Raw genomic sequence first — 20797 nt, 5'->3', positions numbered from 1 at the left:
CGGCTGCAGAGGAGGTTTAATCATTAAGTTGGGCTACCTTCAGCTTGATTTTAGAAGATGTTAATATTAGCTCATTTTCCCCCAAGAAAGACCAGTGCGACTTGTGTTGAAGTTAAATGCTTGGTAACTTGAGTGAAGACGTATGGAAGCAACACACAGAATGGAAGGAGCAGGCAAGGATGCAAAAAGATGTTGACAAGAAAGAAGCCCAGTAGAAGCTCTGCTCAGTGCGTACCATGGACTTACAGGCCGTGAAAGTAGCTCCACTTTTAAGTGACAGTGCAGTTTATTATAAAACAAAGTTGGCTGTTCATAACTTTACTATGTATAATAGAGAAAGTCGTGATGCAGTATGTCACTGGTTCAATGAAACACAAGGTGATTTGGTTGCATCTTGTTTTGCCTCTTGCACCGTGGACACCCCATCCAGAACGATTAAGGAAAATCCCATTCATGTCATTCTGTATTCTGTAGTTGCACATATCAGAACAGAAATGTGATATTATCAAATGCTGTTTTAAGATTAGCAATTGATACTGGAGTATTGATTACTCAAAAGTTTTTGGAAAAAGGCCATTCTCAGATGGAATGTGACTCAGTTCAAAGTTCCACTGAGTGCAAGCTTAAAGGACGTGAAGTTACACTTCCTAGCCAATACGCTACGATATCTAAAGAAGCAAGAAAAAAGCCACAGCCATACAAAGTCCATTACCTAGATTATCATCAACTATGCGGAGAAAGGTTTTTGGCTGTATGACTCAATTAGGCGTGGAAGAGCTGTAAAAAAATGAGCCCACAGTTACCGATCTGAGGGCGCTACAGTACCGCCCAAATGGTATTACTTACTACAAGTGCTCTTTCAACGAGGAGTGACAAGAATTACCGAGGCACCCGAGGAAAATTCTTGGAGGTGTTCGCTTCCTAAAACTATACAAGGAAACACTGAAAATCAAGAAACCCAAATGGGATCATATACAACACCTTAAATCTGTTCTTCCTAAAGATTGTAATAGTTATTATGACAACATTCTTTATGAATAAAAATTATTGTGGAGGTCACTGTGTGATGAGTGTCAGTGCAGTGTAATTCTCTGTTGCTGCTTTGAGTGACATTTAGGATTATTCTTGAAGAAATGTGCAGACAATATCGAAACTATGTAAACAGTATGTTTATTTAAAATGTTTCTATGAAATCTTTCAATAAAAAATGATTAATGCTCCAAAACATGTTCTTACTAGCTTTCTCAGCACCAAATACCAATGTAAATATGTCAAGTCGCGCCAGGAGACTGACAAACAAATACCGCGTAAGCAACAGCTCCTGGCATAAATACCGAGACAATTCCGCGTATGTTCCGTAGTTATGCTTTATAAACTACTTCTTCTTCCTTTTTTTTTTTATTATTATTATCCAATATTTCCTTGTTGTGCTACGATGCAAATTTAGCGCCGCTGTGAAATATATTAGACATTTTAGACAGTTTTTCGTGTCTCGTGTAAAATTCTTATTTTGCTACTTACATGGTATTGTTTCTTCACCGACGATTTACAGATGCTCAACACATCATTACAAGGAAGAGATAAACTTTTTTCTGATTTAGTGCGGTCTGTGTACAGCTTTCGTAACAAATTGACTCTTTCGAAAATACCTTGAGACTAAAACATTCGCTCTCTTCATAAGCTTGAAGGAAATTACTTTAAGTCTTCTCATAGTTCAGCTCCAATTTGGATTATTTAACTAGAATGTCTGCCCATGCTGAAGAAACAAGTGTCAGATTTAGTGATTTGAGGACACTTAAACCTTCATTTTCATTCTTGCAAAATCCTGTCCTTGCTGGTGGTGTGGAAGATGGCCATCCCATTTCACTGCAAATTACTGAGGATTCAGCTGCTCTATAGTTTGAATTACTGGAACTTCAAGAGGATGAATGACTGAAGGACCTAAAATGTAGAGCTGTTCAGCTGTTGAATTTTGGAAGGAGGTTCCAGAAGAAAAATATCCACTGACAAGAGTGTCTACCAAGAGGTTGATCTGTACTTTTGGGACCACGTATGTGTGTGAACCACTGTACTCAGCACTGAATTTCATCAAATGTAAATATCAATCTGTTCTCTCTGATTACTATGTAAGTGTACTTGTACAAACTGTGATCATCAATTATCAGCCAGATTTCAAACAGATCACAGCAAAAGTAAACACTCTAAAAAGCATATCACAAATGTAACTTCCAGTTTCTTGTTGTGTAATAAAATAGTTCAGAAACGTTATTTTTAAAATAGTGTTTCTGCATTGATGTCAATTATTAGTCCCTAAAAAAATGCAGCTCACTTCGAAACAGTTCCGTAAGTTTGTGGGTCCCAAAGGTAATGTAAGTGGCCACCCCTGTTGAATAGCAATGCAAAGCATGGACCCTCTTGCTTTCTCCTTAAATGCTGTACTCCAAATTTACATTCTCAAAAATGTCTTCCTCAAATTAAGCCCTGTATTTATAACAACAAAAATAATCAATTATTGACAGTATGTTGTAAATGGATAGATAAAAAAAATCTACTCAGCAGGTGGTGGCAGAAGAAAATACACACACACAAAAGGTTTAGCTCCTACAAGCTTTCGGACCCAGTGGTTCCTTCTTGGAGCCAGTGGCTCTTCCTCTCGTTGAAGGGTAAGGAAGAGGAGTGAAGAAAAGGACTGGAGAAGTTTTGGGAAAGGGATGAAGTTCAGGAAAGTCACCCAGAACCAAGGGTCAGGGGAGACTTACCTGATGGAATGAGAAGGAAAGCCTGTATTTGATAGCAGTAGACTTCTTTCAACCAAGAATGCCCTCTTAGCCTGTGCTAGTCTACTTTTCATGTCCTCTTTACTTCACCTTCTGTGTGTTATTTTCTGCTTACAATATAGCAGAATTCCTTAGTTTATGTTGCTTGTTGTTAGAAAATTTTGATGTTAATTGTATATTCACTGTCATTACTTCTCCTCCTTATTACTTTTGTCTTTCTTTGGGTTACCCTCAGTTCATGTCCTTAGTCATTAGATTGTGCATTCCATTTAACAAATCCTGTAGTTCTTCTTCACTTTTACGGGAATTAGCAATCTCATCAGCAAGTCCTAGCATCAATGTTCTTTCACCCTGAATTTTAATCCCATACTTCAACCATTCCCTAATTTTATCATTGTTTCTTTAGGATATAAACTCATCTGTGCTGGTGAAAGACTGTGTGAAAGACTGCATCCCTGTCTTACACCCTTTTTAATCTAAGCACTTTGTTCTATAGCCTTGCATTCTTATTGTTCCCCCTGTTTTTCCTCTAGGTTACTGCTGTTTTTCTCAGACTTTTGAAGTTCTTGCTCTGATTAACTTTACCTTTTCTATGTTGACAAACATGCCTACATTTATCTTGCTTCCATTGTCAAGTGCAATATCTGAACTGCATCCCCGATGTCTTCATCTTTCCTAAAGCCAGATTGATTGTCTCTAAAAGATCCTCAATTTTCTTTTCTGTTCTTTTGTATGTTATTCTTGCCAGTAGCTTGGGTGCTGAGCTGCTAAGCCGATTGTGTGATAATACTCATTTGTATATGCCATGGGTATCTTCATCAACATCTACATCTACATTTATACTCCGCAAGCCACCCAACGGTGTGTGGCAGAGGGCACTTTACGTGCCACTGTCATTACCTCTCTTTCCTGTTCCAGTCTCAGATGGTTCACGGGAAGAAACACTGTCTGAAAGCCTCCGTGCGCGCTCGAATCTCTCTAATTTTACATTCGTCATCTCCTCGGGAGGTTTAAGTAGGGGGAAGCAATATATTCTATACCTCATCCAGAAACGCACCCTCTCGAAACCTGGCGAGCAAGCTACACTGCGATGCATAGCGCCTCTCTTGCAGAGTTTGCCACTTGAGTTTGTTAAACATCTCCGTAACGCTATCACGGTTACCAAATAACCCTGTGACGAAACGCGCCGCTCTTCTTTGGATCTTCCCTATCTCCTCCGTCAACCCGATCTGGAACGGATCCCACACTGATGAGCAATACTCAAGTATAGGTCGAACGAGTGTTTTGTAAGCCACCTCCTTTGTTGATGGACTACATTTTCTAAGGACTTTCCCAATGAATCTCAACTTGGGACCCACCTTACCAACAATTAATTTTATATGATCATTCCACTTCAAATCGCTCCGCACGCATACTCCCAGATATTTTACAGAAGTAACTGCTACCAGTGTTTGTTCCGCTATCATATAATCATACAATAAAGGATCCTTCTTTCTATGTATTCACAATACATTACATTTGTCTATGTTAAGGGTCAGTTCCCACTCCCTGCACCATGATCCTATCCGCTGCAGATCTTCCTGCATTTCGCTACAATTTTCTAATGCTGCAACTTCTCTATATACTACAGCATCATCCATGAAAAGCCGCATCCAACTTCCGACACTATCTACTAGGTCATTTATATATATTGTGAAAAGCAATGGTCCCATAACACTCCCCTGTGGCACACCAGAGGTTACTTTAACATCTGTAGACGTCTCTCCATTGATAACAACATGCTGTGTTCTGTTTGCTAAAAACTCTTCAATCCAGCCACACAGCTGGTCTGATATTCCGTAGGCTCTTACGTTGTTTATCAGGCGACAGTGCGAAACTGTATCGAACGCCTTCCGGAAGTCAAGAAAAATAACATCTACCTGGGAGCCTGTATCTAATATTTTCTGGGTCTCATGAACAAATAAAGCAAGTTGGGTCTCACACTATCTCTGTTTCAGGAATCCATGTTGATTCCTACAGAGTAGATTCTGGGTTTCCAAAAACGACATGATACTCGAGCAAAAAATATGTTCTAAAATTCTACACCAGATCGACGTCAGAGATATAGATCTATAGTTTTGCGCATCTGCTCGATGGCCCTTCTTGAAGACTGGGACTATCTGTGCTCTTTTCCAATCATTTGGAACCTTCCGTTCCTCTAGAGACTTGCGGTACACGGCTGTTAGAAGGGGGGCAAGTTCTTTCACGTACTCTGTGTAGAATCGAATTGGTATCCCGTCAGGTCCAGTGGATAATCTTCAGGATTATGTGGATGATACTTCTCCGAAAGCCTGACATAATGTCTCACACCTCTTAATAGTTTCTAGACACCAACTTGAATAGTCATTTGTGCTATTTCACCTCAATGACTTAATAAATTCCAAAGGAATGTTGTCTATTGCTTATTTGGTCGAAAGTCTTCGAAAATACGTTAAAATCTGACTTCAGCTCTGGACCCCCTATGTCTTCCATCCCAAATTGACTATTCCCCCCCCCCCCCCCCCCCCCCCCAACACACACACACACACACACACACACACACACACACACACACACACACACACACACACACACACCACGTCATCACAGAAGTCGTCTCCCTGTCGAAGCCTCCACTGTACTCTTCTATCTATCCTCTTTCTCCTCTACATTTAACAGTGGGATTCTTATTGCACTATTACTGTTTGCACACTTGCTATTAATTTGCACTAAAGGTTGTCTTGAGTTTTCTATATGCTGAATCAGGCCTGTCAATGACCATTTCTTTTTATCTTTCTTGAAATTTTTCCTGCAACCATTTTAGCTTGGCTTCTCTTCATTTGTCATTTGTTCCATTTAATGTGTCTATCTCTTCATCTTCTGAGTGCTTTGTCAGCATGTGTACCTAGACCATTGCTGTTGGTCTTTGTTTGCTGTCGATTCTGGTGAGAACAACCCTATCACTAAACTATTCACAGTAATTCACTCTTTGCCATAGATTCATATTCATAACAAATCCTCTGTTGCTTTTGATATTAACCTATATTTGTCCGACCAGAAATTCGTATCTTCAATCCATTTCAGTTCACTGACCACCACTACATCTAGATTGGGCCTTTATACTTCCCTGTTTAATAGTTCCTCTACCACATATGTAATATTACTTACTCTTCAGTATAATTCATCCTTTATAACAGGGCCGACCACGACATGCCAAACAATATGTGAACCGTGTGTGCAGGCTGGGGCTCAGTCTGTCTCAACATTGCTCAGTTCTTCCCAGAAGAACCTGATGCAGCACAACATTTCATTTAGTATTGCGGTGTGGCATTTTTTGGTCAGCACAACTCTCTTCAGTATGATTGACAGAATCGGGGTCAGAGCTGTTCACTCTTTGCTATTTGTTTGTGGTATGAAGGGCATTCAAAAGTTCAGTGGTTGTTTGCAAAAAAAGAGGCAGTATAATGATCTATCATCACAAGCCTTTAAAACCGAATGAGAATGACAGAAGAAAGGGATGAGAATTCTCTTTATCTATTATGCAGTCGCATAACAAATGGGTAGTGCAAATTTGTTGTGAAATGCCATTACAATACCATGCAGAAAAAAAATTAAAATTTAGTTGACAATGAAAGAGCAAAAAATAACAATGATCAACAGATGGGATTCATTGTTTTGTGCATGAAGAAGCACTTTGTGCTAAATTTGCAGAACGTGAAGAAATTTGTGGTACAAATAGTAAAATATATGCAGTTGCATTTATTATTTCACTGTCAGTTGCCACAGTTTTTAATGGACCTTGATGAAGAAGATTGAGACTTTATACAGGGTGTTAGAAAAAGGTACGGCCAAACTTTCAGGGAACATTCCTGACACACAAAGAAAGAAAATATGTTATGTGGACATGTGTCCGGAAACGCTTACTTTCCATGTTAGAGCTCATTTTATAACTTCTCTTCAAATCACATTAATCATGGAATGGAAACACACAGCAACAGAACGTACCAGCATGACTTCAAACACTTCGTTACAGGAAATGTTCAAAATGTCCTCCGTTAGTGAGGATACATGCATCCACCCTCCATAGCATGGAATTCCTGATAAGCTGATGCAGCCCTGGAGAATGACGTATTGTATCACAGCCATCCACAATACGAGCACGAAGAGTCTCTACATTTGGTACCGAGGTTGCATATACAAGAGCTTTCAAATGCCCCCATAAATGAAAGTCAAGAGGGTTGAGGTCAGGAGACCGTGGAGGCCATGGAATTGGTCCGCCTGTACCAATCCATCGGTCACCGAATCTGTTGTTGAGCAGCGTACGAACACTTCGACTGAAATGTGCAAGAGTTCCATCGTGCATGAACCAGATGTTGTGTCGTACTTGTAAAGTCACATGTCCTAGCAGCACAGGTAGAGTATCCCGTATGAAATCATGATAATGTGCTCCATTGAGTGTAGGTGGATGAAACTAAAATGAGCTCTAACATGGAAATTAAGTGTTTCCGGACACATGTCCACATAACATCTTTTATTTATTTGTGTGTGAGGAATGTTTCTTGAAAGTGTGGCCATACCTTTTGTAACACCCTGTATATCAGTGCAAAGAATGTTGATTAAGTCAAGGTGTGTGCTTGAAACGATTTTTTGAATTAAAACGATTGAATTTATAAAGGGAAAAAGTGTCAGGAATAAAACTTAGAACATCCAGAATTGATTGCAGACCTCAGATTTTAAATGAACTTCGCTGCACACTGCCTACAGTAAGACATTGCAAACTGAGAAACAATTAATTTCTTATTTGATGGGGATGCGTTTAAAAAGAAAATCGCTTTGATGTAGGGGCAAATTTTGACAAGCACAGTCCAGTTCCCTAAGCTCACTGGTGTTAAACTAACCACACGATTTGAAGAAATTTTTGTGGCTTTGAAAAAAATTACAAGGTTAGTTTCTTAAATGTTTTGTAGACACTATGAATCCTACATCTATTTTCACAACTGTGTGCCGTTTCAGGTGAAAGTACCTTTCAGCATGCACAGATGAACTGACTGATCTTCAGTGTAATTCCCATATTAAAGACAAACCCTCTTACGTCAACTGTCCAGGAAGTCTACATTGTGTAACTCAGTTAGAGTTTCGACGCCTCTATAATGAGGTTGCAAAAATAATGTAATATTTAACTCAACATATGTGTGTGGAAGACCTTTTTTTGATTATGAAACTAAATAAGTTACGATTATGTGGCAACCTCAGTGTGAAAATATGTGAAATTGTCCTCGTCTCTCTGTATGCCAACACATTGTACCAGATGAAAATATTGTGTGTTCATCACACCAAAAATAATTAAATCATTCAAAAACTTGTTTTATATGTGATCTACGTTGTTGAGAAATTTAAAATTTAAAACCAGGTCTTATGTAGTGTGGTTGCACTGCCATTTAAATGCAGTGCGCCTTCATTTCCTTGATGGTGAGGAATGTGTGTAGCCAGGCCGAGCCCTATGGCACTCCTACCAAGGCATGGCTCGCGAGCTGAATTCTTGGCCACCCCTGCTTTACATTGAGTGAAAGGAATCCCTGTATGGATAAAAGAGAAAATAAGAAAATGTTTCGCTCAAGGCAGTACTAAATATGAAGAAAATAAACTGTTCAAGAAAACATGGATTTTAATTTTTTAGCTGTTAATAAAACCTCAAAACAGCAAGATTTAAATTTAAAGTTCAGAATTCAATTGTGTATGGTACAAAAATTTGCTATTATCTTGTTGTAAAAATACAGTACCGCTATGCTGCAATATGTTGACAGAACATAGTCAGCAGACAGTTTTCTTTATTGGAAATTTCAGTCCTTTGATTTATGTATATTTTTTTCAATTGCAGGATAATCTTACTTCAGTGGGGCTCGTGGACACTTCTGGAGAAGATGATGTCCACATAAATGATCAGCTTGTCCTTACAGGACACGCAAAGTTCAAATATGTAAGTTTTTAATTATTCTATACTACAATAAAAATTGTTACCTGTTCATTGCAGAAAGTCACGATACAGTGTATTTTCCTCTGTGTTAGTATTTTCAAAAAATCACAAATTTGGACACTAAAGAAGACGCCCTGCTGTAATTTTACTTTCATCAAAATTTTATGTCCATGACAACCATAAAACGAGCAATGCCAATTATTGCTGCACTTACTGACTGACTACAGTCGTCAACTCTTGCCCAAAGATATAATTAACTCTGCATAAAGTAGTCAGAATGCCAATTACAAAAATTAGATATTTTGGAACTATCTATTTATTATTGTTTTATTGAAAATAATTTTTTTAATTATGAGTGAAACTGACAAGGAAACAGGGCAAGCAACATGACCTCATACACTCCTGGAAATTGAAATAAGAACACCGTGAATTCATTGTCCCAGGAAGGGGAAACTTTATTGACACATTCCTGGGGTCAGATACATCACATGATCACACTGACAGAACCACAGGCACATAGACACAGGCAACAGAGCATGCACAATGTCGGCACTAGTACAGTGTATATCCACCTTTCGCAGCAATGCAGGCTGCTATTCTCCCATGGAGACGATCGTAGAGATGCTGGATGTAGTCCTGTGGAACGGCTTGCCATGCCATTTCCACCTGGCGCCTCAGTTGGACCGGCGTTTGTGCTGGACGTGCAGACTGCGTGAGACGACGCTTCATCCAGTCCCAAACATGCTCAATGGGGGACAGATCCGGAGATCTTGCTGGCCAGGGTAGTTGACTTACACCTTCTAGAGCACGTTGGGTGGCACGGGATACATGCGGACGTGCATTGTCTTGTTGGAACAGCAAGTTCCCTTGCCGGTCTAGGAATGGTAGAACGATGGGTTCGATGACGGTTTGGATGTAGCGTGCACTATTCAGTGTCCCCTCGACGATCACCAGAGGTGTACGGCCAGTGTAGGAGATCGCTCCCCACACCATGATGCCGGGTGTTGGCCCTGTGTGCCTCGGTCGTATGCAGTCCTGATTGTGGCGCTCACCTGCATGGCGCCAAACACGCATACGACCATCATTGGCACCAAGGCAGAAGCGACTCTCATCGCTGAAGACGACACGTCTCCATTCGTCCCTCCATTCTCGCCTGTCGCGACACCACTGGAGGCGGGCTGCACGATGTTGGGGCGTGAGCGGAAGACGGCCTAACGGTGTGCGGGACCGTAGCCCAGCTTCATGGAGACGGTTGGGAATGGTCCTCGCCGATACCCCAGGAGCAACAGTGTCCCTAATTCGCTGGGAAGTGGCGGTGCGGTCCCCTACGGCACTGCGTAGAATCCTACGGTCTTGGCGTTCATCCGTGCGTCACTGCGGTCCGGTCCCAGGTCGACGGGCACGTGCACCTTCCGCCGACCACTGGCGACAACATCGATGTACTGTGGAGACCTCACGCCCCACGTGTTGAGCAATTCGGCGGTACGTCCACCCGGCCTCCTGCATGCCCACTATACGCCCTCGCTCAAAGTCCGTCAACTGCACATACGGTTCACGTCCACGCTGTCGCGGCATGCTACCAGTGTTAAAGACTGTGATGGAGCTCCATATGCCACGGCAAACTGGCTGACACTGACGGCGGCGGTGCACAAATGCTGCGCAGCTAGCACCATTCGACGGCCATCACCGCAGTTCCTGGTGTGTCCGCTGTGCCGTGCGTGTGATCATTGCTTGTACAGCCCTCTCGCAGTGTCCAGAGCAAGTATGGTGGGTCTGACACACCGGTGTCAATGTGTTCTTTTTTCCATTTCCAGGAGTGTATTTCAAGGAGGAGGGCGTGAAATGTGTGAGATATTAGCCCCAGAAATCGATCCCACATGAAAATTTGGGACAAAGTTCTGATAGTAAGCAGGTATGACCACCTCAAAATACCGCTTTTAAACTTTTGCATGCACAATTTGTTTCATCCGTCCTGCCTCACAGCAGGTGCCAAATCCCCAAGTACTAAGTACTATACATTAGAGTGACGACCAAAACTGTCCTATTTTAACATTATTCTCGTATTGAGATTGCATGCTCAAAATCAAAATGAATAAGCCTTAGCAACTGAAGAATAATTATGAAATGAAGTTAGTGATTTTCGATTTACAATTTAATCATGCCAGTGACATTGAAGATAGCACATCTTCTGCATTTCACAGTGTTAGTTTTAAAATCCAAAGAAAATGACACACAACAGCACTGTTAATAATTAAATAGTCACACACTACATTTGTGTATGGTCACATAATAATGTTCAAATCAAAGAAAGAAATCTCTGACACCAGCTGCAGGTTAGAAACTGCACACTTTGACATAACTAACAAAGCATTTTACTCATACCAATGCCAAAACAGTATTTCAAAAACCTCTTACCTCATTGTACAGTACTTCGCGTTCAGGCATGGGGCAGCTGCAGTGGGGTGGACTGAATGACAAACAGCCAGCGATCAAAAGTTGAAACACTCTACTTTTTCAAGGTCATAACTGTGTACTATCAAAATTATGGCAAAAGGAAATATATGTTGTTTCCTTACTACTACTACTACTACCACTACTACTACTACTACTACTACTACTACTACTAGTAGTAGTAGTAGTAGTAGTAAACACATGGCACTTAAACTAATCTTATTCCAAGTTTTCAGTACTTCTTTATCTTGAAACTCTTGACAAACATTCCTATTCTTGAGGTGTAGAAAGAGATAAAAGTCAGTGGGTGAGATAACAGGAATATATGTGGGTGTATTAAAACATCAACACACATTGTATCTCAAGTGTTGGATCATTCTTAACTGAGATAAATGTCCAGTATTTTTAGATGTACCCCAAGGACATGTTACAGTGCTATTATTGTTCGCAGTGCACATAAATGATGTAGCAGATAACATCAGAAGCTCTGTAAGGCTGTGCACAATTTACACAGTTGAATATAGAAAAATTACAGTGCCTGAAAATGGTAGCAATATGCGAAAGAACTGTGGAGGAATGTTGCTTGGCACAGGGATTGGGAAATGATCCTATTATAAACAAATTTAATGTATCAAACAATGGAAAATCCAGGATGGAGTGTAACAGTATTATGAGAAGGATAGTTGCGACACACCATATAGCAGAGATGCTGCACAAAATAAGCTTTCGGCACAGTTTTTTGCCAAAATCTTGTTTTGTGACAGTCTTTTGGTTGTACCTATCTGCAACTCAGCATCTCCACTACATGGTAAGTAGCAACCATCCTTTACATAATATTGTTAAAATTTTAAAGTATATGACATAAGTAGGCAGAAATTCCTGTTATTGTATGATTACATGATCGCTGAACAGTTGGTAGAAATAATCATATCCATTAAATATTAGTGAATATATGAATGGTGGTAGGACTGCAACATAAAACTAACTGAAGGAAATGCAGATGCCAGACTGAGATTCATTGGGAAATCCTCAGGAAGTGTAGTCACCTCACATAGGAGCTCCATTATGTGATCAAATGTGTCCTGACACCAAAAACATATGTTTTTCATAGTACATGCAGTGTGCTGCCACCTACTGCCAGGTACTCTGTATCAGTGACCTCAGTAGTCATTAGACTTTGTGGGAGAGCAGAATGGGACACTCCGCAGAATTCATGGACTTCGAGCGTGGTCAGGTGACTGGGTGTCACTTATGACACATTTGTATGTGAGATTTCCACACTCCTAAGCATCCCTAGGTCCACTGTTCCTGATGTGATAGTGAAGTGGAAACGTGAAGGGACACATACAGCACAAAAGCGTAAAGGCTGACCTCATCTGTCGACTGACAGAGACCGCCAACAGTCGAAGAGGGTCATAATGTGTAATAGGCAGACATCTGTTCAGACCATCACACAGGAATTCCAAACTGCATCAAATCCACTGGAAGTACTATGATAGTTAGGCGGGAGGTGAGAAAACTTGGCTTTTGTGGTCAAGCGGCTGCTCATAAGCCACAAATCACACCAGTAACTGCCAAACAACACCTCACTTGGTGTAAGGAGCGTAAACGTTGGATGATAGAACAGTGGAAAAACATTGTGTGGAGTGACGAATCATGGTACACAATGTGACAATCTGATGGGAGGGTGTGGGTATGGCGAATGCCCGGTGAACATCATCTGCATTCCCCAAGATACTTCCCAGCATCTGATTGAATGTATGCCTGCAAGAGTGGAATCTATTATCAAGGCTAAGGGTGGGCCAACACCATATTGAATTCCAACATTACTGATGGAGGGCACCACAAACTTGTAAGTCATTTTTCAGCTAGGTGTCCGGATACTTTTGATCACATAGTGTAGCGTATAAAATCCTCATCTGATCTATATTCGAGTATTTCTCACCAATCTGATACTGTTACCAGATAGGATTGATAGAACAAATAGAGAAAATACAAAAAAGAGCAGTATGTTTCATCACAGCATTGTTCAGTAAGAGTTATTCAACACAAAGATGCTCATCCAACGCCAGTAGCAGGCATTAAAAGAGGGGTGGTGTGCATCACAGTATGGTTTAATGTTAAAATTCCGAGAGTGGACTTTCCTATAGATATGCCTACAGGAAAATTAAAGACACATTTGGAGAAAGGAGACCCACCTGTTTGAATATCAAGAGCTCATTTGGAAAACCAGTGCTAAGCAAAAAAGAGAAAGCAGGGAGGTGGAAGGAGTAGATAAGATCTGTACAAGGGCAATGTACTGGAGGGCAATATTATGGAAATGGAAGAGGATGTAGATGAAGATGGAATGGGAGATATGATACTGCGTGAAGAATTTGACAGAGAACCTAAAGACTTAAGTCAAAACAAGACCCTGGGAGTAGACAACATTCTATTAGACCTACTAATGGCTGTGGGAGAGCCACCCATGACAAAACTCCCTGGTGAGCAAGATGCATGAGGCAGGCAAAATACCCCAGACTTAATGAATAATATAATAATTGACAGGTGTGAAAATTACCGAACTATCAGTTTAATAAGTCATGGCACTAACATGAATTCCTTGCCGACGAATGGCAAAACTGGTATAAGCTGACCTTGGGGAAGATCAGTTTGGATTCCATAGAAATGTTGGAACTCACGAGGCAATACAAACCCTACAACTTACCTTAGTAGATAGATGAAGGATAGGTAAACCTGTATTTCTAGCATTTGTAGACTTAGAGAACACTTTTGACAGTGTTGACTGGAATACTCTTTTTCAAATTCTGGAGGTGGCAGGCGTAAAATGCAGGGAGCAAAAGGATATTTAAAAATTTTACAGATACTAAATGGCAGTTATAGGAATTGAGGGGCACGAAAGGGAAGCAGTGGTTGAGAAGGGAGTGAGACCAGGGTTGTAGCCTGTCTCTGATGTTATTCAATCTGTATATTGAGCAAGCACTAAAGGAAACAAAAGAAAAATTTGGAGTAGGAATTAAATTCCACAGAGAAGAAATTAAAAAGTTTGAGGTTTGCCGAAGACATTGTAATTCTGCCAGAGACAGCAAAGGACCTGGAAGAGCAGCTGAAAGGAATGGACAGTGTCTTGAAAGGAGGATGTAAGATGAACATCAACAAAAGCAAAATGAGTATAATGGAATGTAGTCGAACTAAATCAGGTGATACTAAGAGAATTAGATTAGAAAATGAGACACTTAAAGTAGTAGATGAGTTTTGCTATTTGGGGAGTAAAAGAACTGATGATGGTGAAAGTAGGGAGGATATAAAATGTAGTCTGGCTACGGCATGGAAAGCGTTTCTGAAGAAGAGAAGTTTGTTAACATCAAGTACAGTTTTAAGTGTCTCGAAGTTGTTACTGAAAGTATTTGTATGGAGTGTAGACATGTATGGAAGTGAAACATGGACGATAACTAGTTTATACAAGAACAGAATAGAAGCTTTCCAAATGTGGTTTTACATAAGAGTGCTGAAAATTAGATGAGTAGATCACATAACTAATGCTTAGGTACTGAATAGAATTAGGGAGAACAGGAATTTGTGGCACAACTTGACTAGAAGAAGGGATCGATTGGTAGGACATGTTCTAGGCATCAAGGGATCACCAACTTAGAATTGGAGGGAAGCATGGAGGGTAAAAATCATAGAGGGAGACCAAGAGGTAAATACACTAAACAGATTCAAAATAATGTAGGTTGCAGTAGTTATTCAGAGATATGGAGGCTTGTGCAGGATAGAGCAGCATGGAGAGCTGCAATCAAACCATTCTCTGCACTGAAGACCACAGTAACAAGAGACTGAAGACAACAACAACAACAACAACAACAACACTTTCTTATAATATTCAGTCAAAATATTCCTTCCTCCTACATATATGTTATGAAAGGACCACAAGTGTAAAGAAAGAGAGATTCTAGCCCATGTGGGTGCCTAATAACACTTGTTATTTCCACACACCATTCACAGCTGGAACAGGGAAAGGAGCTAATGATAGTATACTTAAAGCACTCTCCGCCACTTGAGTAGTATAGTAGTAGTTGTAGGTGAGGGGCAATGCTATAGGAGTGTGTCCCTATGAATTGTTGTGTATCAAGACAATTTCTGACATTAAATTTTTTCTTATATTCTAAATGGCACATTTCAAGTGCTAAAGTTTTGATTGTATACTTCAAAATGTTATTAATGGTCTAATCTCCATAAAATTCATCAAGGGCGCACTATTGTAGTCCTTAAACTGAATTATCATGGATGCGGATTGTATTCATTTGAACTTGTTTTTCTTTGATGACTTTCACTGACTGACACTATTTCATAGACTGCATTTAATTTTAATTTAACTTCACTTGACCATGTGTTACTTGTGGAACACTGTAATTATTATGCAATAAAACATACTATTTTCGCCTATGCTTTACAACTTCCCATTCTATGCACCCTGTGCCTAGGATTACAAGCCTATTTTCTAGTGTTGCTATTTCTAGTGATGTTAATGTTTTCTTCAAAACAAAAAACTCAACAGCTGCTAATGAAGTTAAGTGGTAATATGAAAGACATGAAGATCTTACAATATGCTTCAAAAAATCAAATAAGATACATTGATGGTGTAGTAACTGATAGATTACAGTTTCTCATTACTCATTGTTTCATCACCTTGAGCTTCGGATGCTTCTGAGTGTTTCCCCTGTTCTCTGCATTGCTCTTCAGGAAACTTGGTTTCCAGCAATGCGGACCCCCGCCCTTCGCGGTTATCGGGGATACTACAAGAACTGAGCTACCTGTCAACGAGCGTCAGGTGGAGTTTGCCTCTTTGTTCACCACTCTGTAGCTCGCCCGTACCCCTTCTGATGCCTTTAGAGGCCGTCGCTGTCAGGGTAGAGCTCTTGCCGGCTAGTACTGTTTGCTCTGTTTACATTCCTCCAGATGGGGAGCTCTCCCGACATGTCTTGGCTGCGCTGCTGGCTCAACACCCGTCACCATTGCTTCTGGGCGATTTCAATGCCCACAACCCTCTGTGGGGTGGGACTGTCTTTGATGACTGTGGTCGTGCCGTGGAGCATGTGTTGGCTCAGCTCGACCTTAGCCTGTTGAACACTGGTTCTCCCACGCATTTCAGTGTGGCCCATGGCTCATTCTCGGCCATCGATCTCTCTCTTTGCAGCCCCGGACTTGTCCCATCCCTCCACTGGAGAGTGCATCCTGACCTGTGTGGTAGTGACCATTTTCCCATCTATTTGTCACTGCCCCAGTGTCATTCTTCTGGACGCCTGTCCCTCTGGGCTCTCAACAGGGCTGACTGGCCGGCTTTTACTTCCGCTGCCACCCTTGAGTCTCCCCCACAGGGTGACATTGACGAGGTGGCCCATGTCTTGACCACGTCAATCATTTCTGCGGCCGAGGCTGCAATCTCGCGCTCTTCTGGACTCCGTCGGAGGAAGGCTGTCCCCTGGTGGTCGCCGGAGATTGCTGAGGCTATTCGCGACCGTAGGCGGGCTCTCCAGCGTCATAGGCGGCACCCATCTCTTGAGACCCTCATCGCCTTTAAGAGGCTCCGTGCCTTGGCCTGTCGTCTTATTGCACGGCGTAAGCATGAGTGCTGGGAGAGATATGTCTCATCCTTGGGGGTCCCGTGTCTCCCCCTCGCTCGTGTGGTCCCGCATCCGGTGGATTTATGGATACCAGACCCCTTTGGGTGACCCTGGAATCACCCTCGACGGTGCTGTCTGCGCGGACGCTGCTGCCATTGCTGGCCACCTTGCCACGCACTTTGTTACGAGCTCTGCGACTGCAACTCCCCCCCACCCCTGCCCGCCCTTCGCTCTCTAAAGGAGCGAGCCGAGTGGACGCCGTTATCATTCCACACGCGTTGTTCTGAAAAATACAATGCTCCTTTCAGCGAGAGGGAATTCCTCGCTGCCCTCGCCGATTGCTCTGTCTCCTCCCGCTTGGGGTTTTACCTGCTCCGTAACTTTTCGTCTCGCCTGTTTTTGGAATGGGGGACTGATGACCTTAGCTGTTTCATCCCCCTTAAACATCACAACAACCAACCAACCAACATCACCACCTTGTCTTCAGAGACATCCACATTCTGTATCTGCTTCTTATGTATTTTGTTGCTACAAATGATAGAGTTGAAGCAGGCTGATGAGATGACAGAATAGCTACGGTGGTAGGAATTGTGTGTTGTGGGAAATCTGAGCCATATAGTTAACAAACACTTCATTGTTTGTAAAATTTTAAAACATTGTAAGTTAAGGAGATTGGTCCTGGGAAAAATATATTAAAAACAAAGATTCCATGACTTACCAAACGGGAAAGCGCTGGTAGATAAACACAATAATAAACACACACACAGAATTTCAAGCTTTCGCAACCAACGGTTGCTTTGTCGGGAAAGAGGGAAGGAGAGGGAAAGACGAAAGGATGTGGGTTTTAAGGGAGAAGGTAAGGAGTCATTCCAATCACGGGAGCGGAAAGGCTTACCTTAGGGGAGAAAAAAGGACAAGTACACACACACACACACACACACACACACACACACACACACACACACACACACACACACACACACACGTATCCATCCACACATATACAGACACAAGCTGACATCTTAAAAGGCAAAGAGTTTGGGCAGAGATGTCAGTCGAGGCGGAAGTGCAGAGGCAAAGATGTTGTTGAATGACAAGTGAGGTATGAGTGGCGACAACTTGAAATTAGCGGAGCTTGAGGCCTGGTGGATAACGGGAAGAGAGGATATATTGAAGGGCAAGTTCCCATCTCTGGAGTTTGGATAGGTTGGTGTTAGTGGGAAGTATCCAGATAACCCGGACGGTGTAACACTGTGCCAAGATGTGCTGGCCGTGCACCAAGGCATGTTTAGCCACAGGGTGATCCTCATTATCAACAAACACTGTCTGCCTGTGTCCATTCATGCGAATGGACACTTTGTTGCTGGTCATTCTTACATAGAAAGCGTCACAGTGCAGGCAGGTCAGTTGGTAAATCACTTGGGTGCTTTCGCACGTGGCTCTGCCTTTGATCGTGTACACCTTCTGGGTTACAGGACTGGAGTAAGTGGTGGTGGGAGGGTGCATGGGACAGGTTTTACACTGGGGGCGGTTACAAGGGTAGGAGCCAGAGGGTAGGGAAGGTGGTTTGGGGATTTCATAGGGATGAACCAAGAGGTTACGAAGGTTAGGTGGACGGCGAAAATATACTCTTGGTGGAGTGGGGAGGATTTCGTGAAGGATGGATCTCATTTTGAGGAAGTCGTATCCCTGCTGGAGAGCCACATTCATAGTCTGATCCACTCCTGGGAGGTATCCTGTCACAAGTGGGGCACCTTTGGGGTTCTTCTGTGAGAGGTTCTGGGTTTGAGGGATGAGGAAGTGGCTCTGGTTATTTGATTCTGTATCAGGTCTGGAGGGTAGTTGCGGGATGGGAAAGCTGTTTTCAGGTTGTTGGTGTAATGGTTCAGGGGGTTCAGGACTCGAGCAGATTTGTTTGCCACGAGGGCCTAGCCTGTAAGGAAGGGACCATTTGATATGGAATGGGTTGCAGCTGTCATAATGGAGGCACTGTTGCTTGTTGGTGGGTTTGATGTGGACGGATGTGTGAAGCTGGCCGTTGTACGGATGGAGGTCAACGTCAAGGAAAGTGGCATGGGATTTGGAGTAGGACCAGGTGAATCTGATGGAACCAAAGGAGTTGAGGTTGGAGAGGAAATTCTGGAGTTCTTCTTCACTGTGAGTCCAGATCATGAAGATCTCATCAATAAATCTGTACCAAACTTTGGGTTGGCAGGCCTGGGTAACCAAGAAGGATTCCTCTAAGCGACCCATAAATAGGTTGGCATACGAGGGGGCCATCCTGGTACCCATGGCTGTTCCCTTTAATTGTTGGTATGTCTGGCCTTCAAAAGTGAAGAAGTTGTGAATCAGGATGAAGCTGGCTAAGGTGATGAGGAAAGAGGTTTTAGGTAGGGTGGCAGGTGATCGGCGTGAAAGGAAGTGCTCCAGTGCTATTTAATACTGACAATACACACATAAAAATACACAACACTAGTTTTCGGGACTATTAATTTCTTCCTCAATGACCAGAGAGGATTGGAGAGGTAGGCCAGGCCGCTGTGACCCACAAGATGAAATATAATCTTGTTGGAAGATCTTTCCCCAAAAACCAAAGAAAAATGTGGTCATTTATAAGCTGATTAAGGAACTGAAATTAAGGGGAACAAAGTGGAACAAAAAATTACGAAGTCAGTTTCCAAATGTTTATTTATTAAAGAAGATATGGAAGTTCTGCACAAGTTAATTCTCAAACCACTGCAAACCTGGGTGATACAGACATTAATATCTGTTGTGTTGAGTTTCAGTTGAAATCATTAAAGTTAAACAAGACTTAGTGGAAATCCTGTCAGATTCTATACAGAATTTGCAGCAGAGATGTTGCCTACATTAACCATATTGTGCCATAGATCCCCTTAAAGAAAGTGCTCAGTGGTTGGTAAAAAGCAAAGGTCACAGTTGCCTGCAAGAATAGTAGCAGAAGCGATACACACAACTCTCATCCTGTCTCATTGACATCCATCTGTTGTTGAATCTTAGACCATATTCCCAGCTCAAACACAGTGAAGTATCATGAACAAGTCTAAATTGTGCAAAACTTACTTTGCACTTTCGTCACATAACATTTTTGAAAGCCCAAGGTATGGGTAACCATGAACTTGCAGTATGTCTTTGCTTCCAAAAACCATTACACTCAGTAATACACATGTATTAACTAAGGTAAGATCATATAGGATTTGTTGTTGTGGTCTTCAGCCTTAAAACTGGTTTGATGCAGCTCTCCATGTGCAAGGTTTTTCATCTCTAAATAACTACTTCAACCTACATAATTCTGAATCTGCTTACTGTATTCATTTCTTGGTCTCCCACCATGATTTTTACATCCCACACTTTCTTCCAATACTAAATTCGTGGTCCCTTAATGTGCAATACTAAATTGGTGATTCCATGATGTGCAGAATGTGTCCTATCGTCTGATTCCGTCTTCCAGTTAGGCTGTGTCATAAATTTCCTTTCTCCCCAATTCAATTCAGTGTCCTCATTACTTACGTGATCTACCCATCTAATCTCCAGCATTCTTCTGTAGCACCACATATCAAAAGCTTCTATTTTCTGTATCTAAACTGTTTATCATCCATGTTCCACATCCATATATGCTACACTCTATACAAATACTTTCAGGAAAAGGCTTCCTAAGACTTAAATCTACATTTGATATTAACAAATTTCTCGTCTTCAGAAACGCTTTTCTTGTCTATGCCACTCTACATTTTATATCCTCTTTACTTCGGCTGCCATCAGTTATTTAGCTGCCCAAATAGCAGAACTGATGTCCTGTTAGGTTGGTGCATAAGTTTCTAGCATTTTTCCGCAAGTGTAACAAACACAACAGATACACATAACATGAATAATATATTCTCCTACCCTATTTACAGCTGCCTGTGAATGCTTGGGTCACTTTTCCGTTCTGAAAC

The 20797-nt window shown here is 41.7% G+C and overlaps 1 protein-coding gene across 2 annotated transcripts in view; it reads left to right on the top strand.

Annotated features, from left to right (window-relative positions):
* The window catches only part of LOC126336862 (uncharacterized), a 313200-nt gene that overhangs the window by 237473 nt on the left and 54930 nt on the right, over positions 1-20797 (top strand). For both annotated transcript variants that reach the window (XM_050000960.1, XM_050000958.1), the window contains exon 14: positions 8674-8772. In XM_050000960.1, the coding sequence (XP_049856917.1) occupies positions 8674-8772 (99 nt within the window). The remainder of the gene's footprint in view (positions 1-8673; positions 8773-20797) is intronic.

Source organism: Schistocerca gregaria, chromosome 2 (assembly GCF_023897955.1).
Source record: "Schistocerca gregaria isolate iqSchGreg1 chromosome 2, iqSchGreg1.2, whole genome shotgun sequence".
In the NCBI taxonomy this organism is placed as follows: Eukaryota; Metazoa; Arthropoda; class Insecta; order Orthoptera; family Acrididae; genus Schistocerca; species Schistocerca gregaria.
Note: the sequence above shows the minus strand (reverse complement) of the source record. Positions and strands in the feature narration are given on the sequence as shown.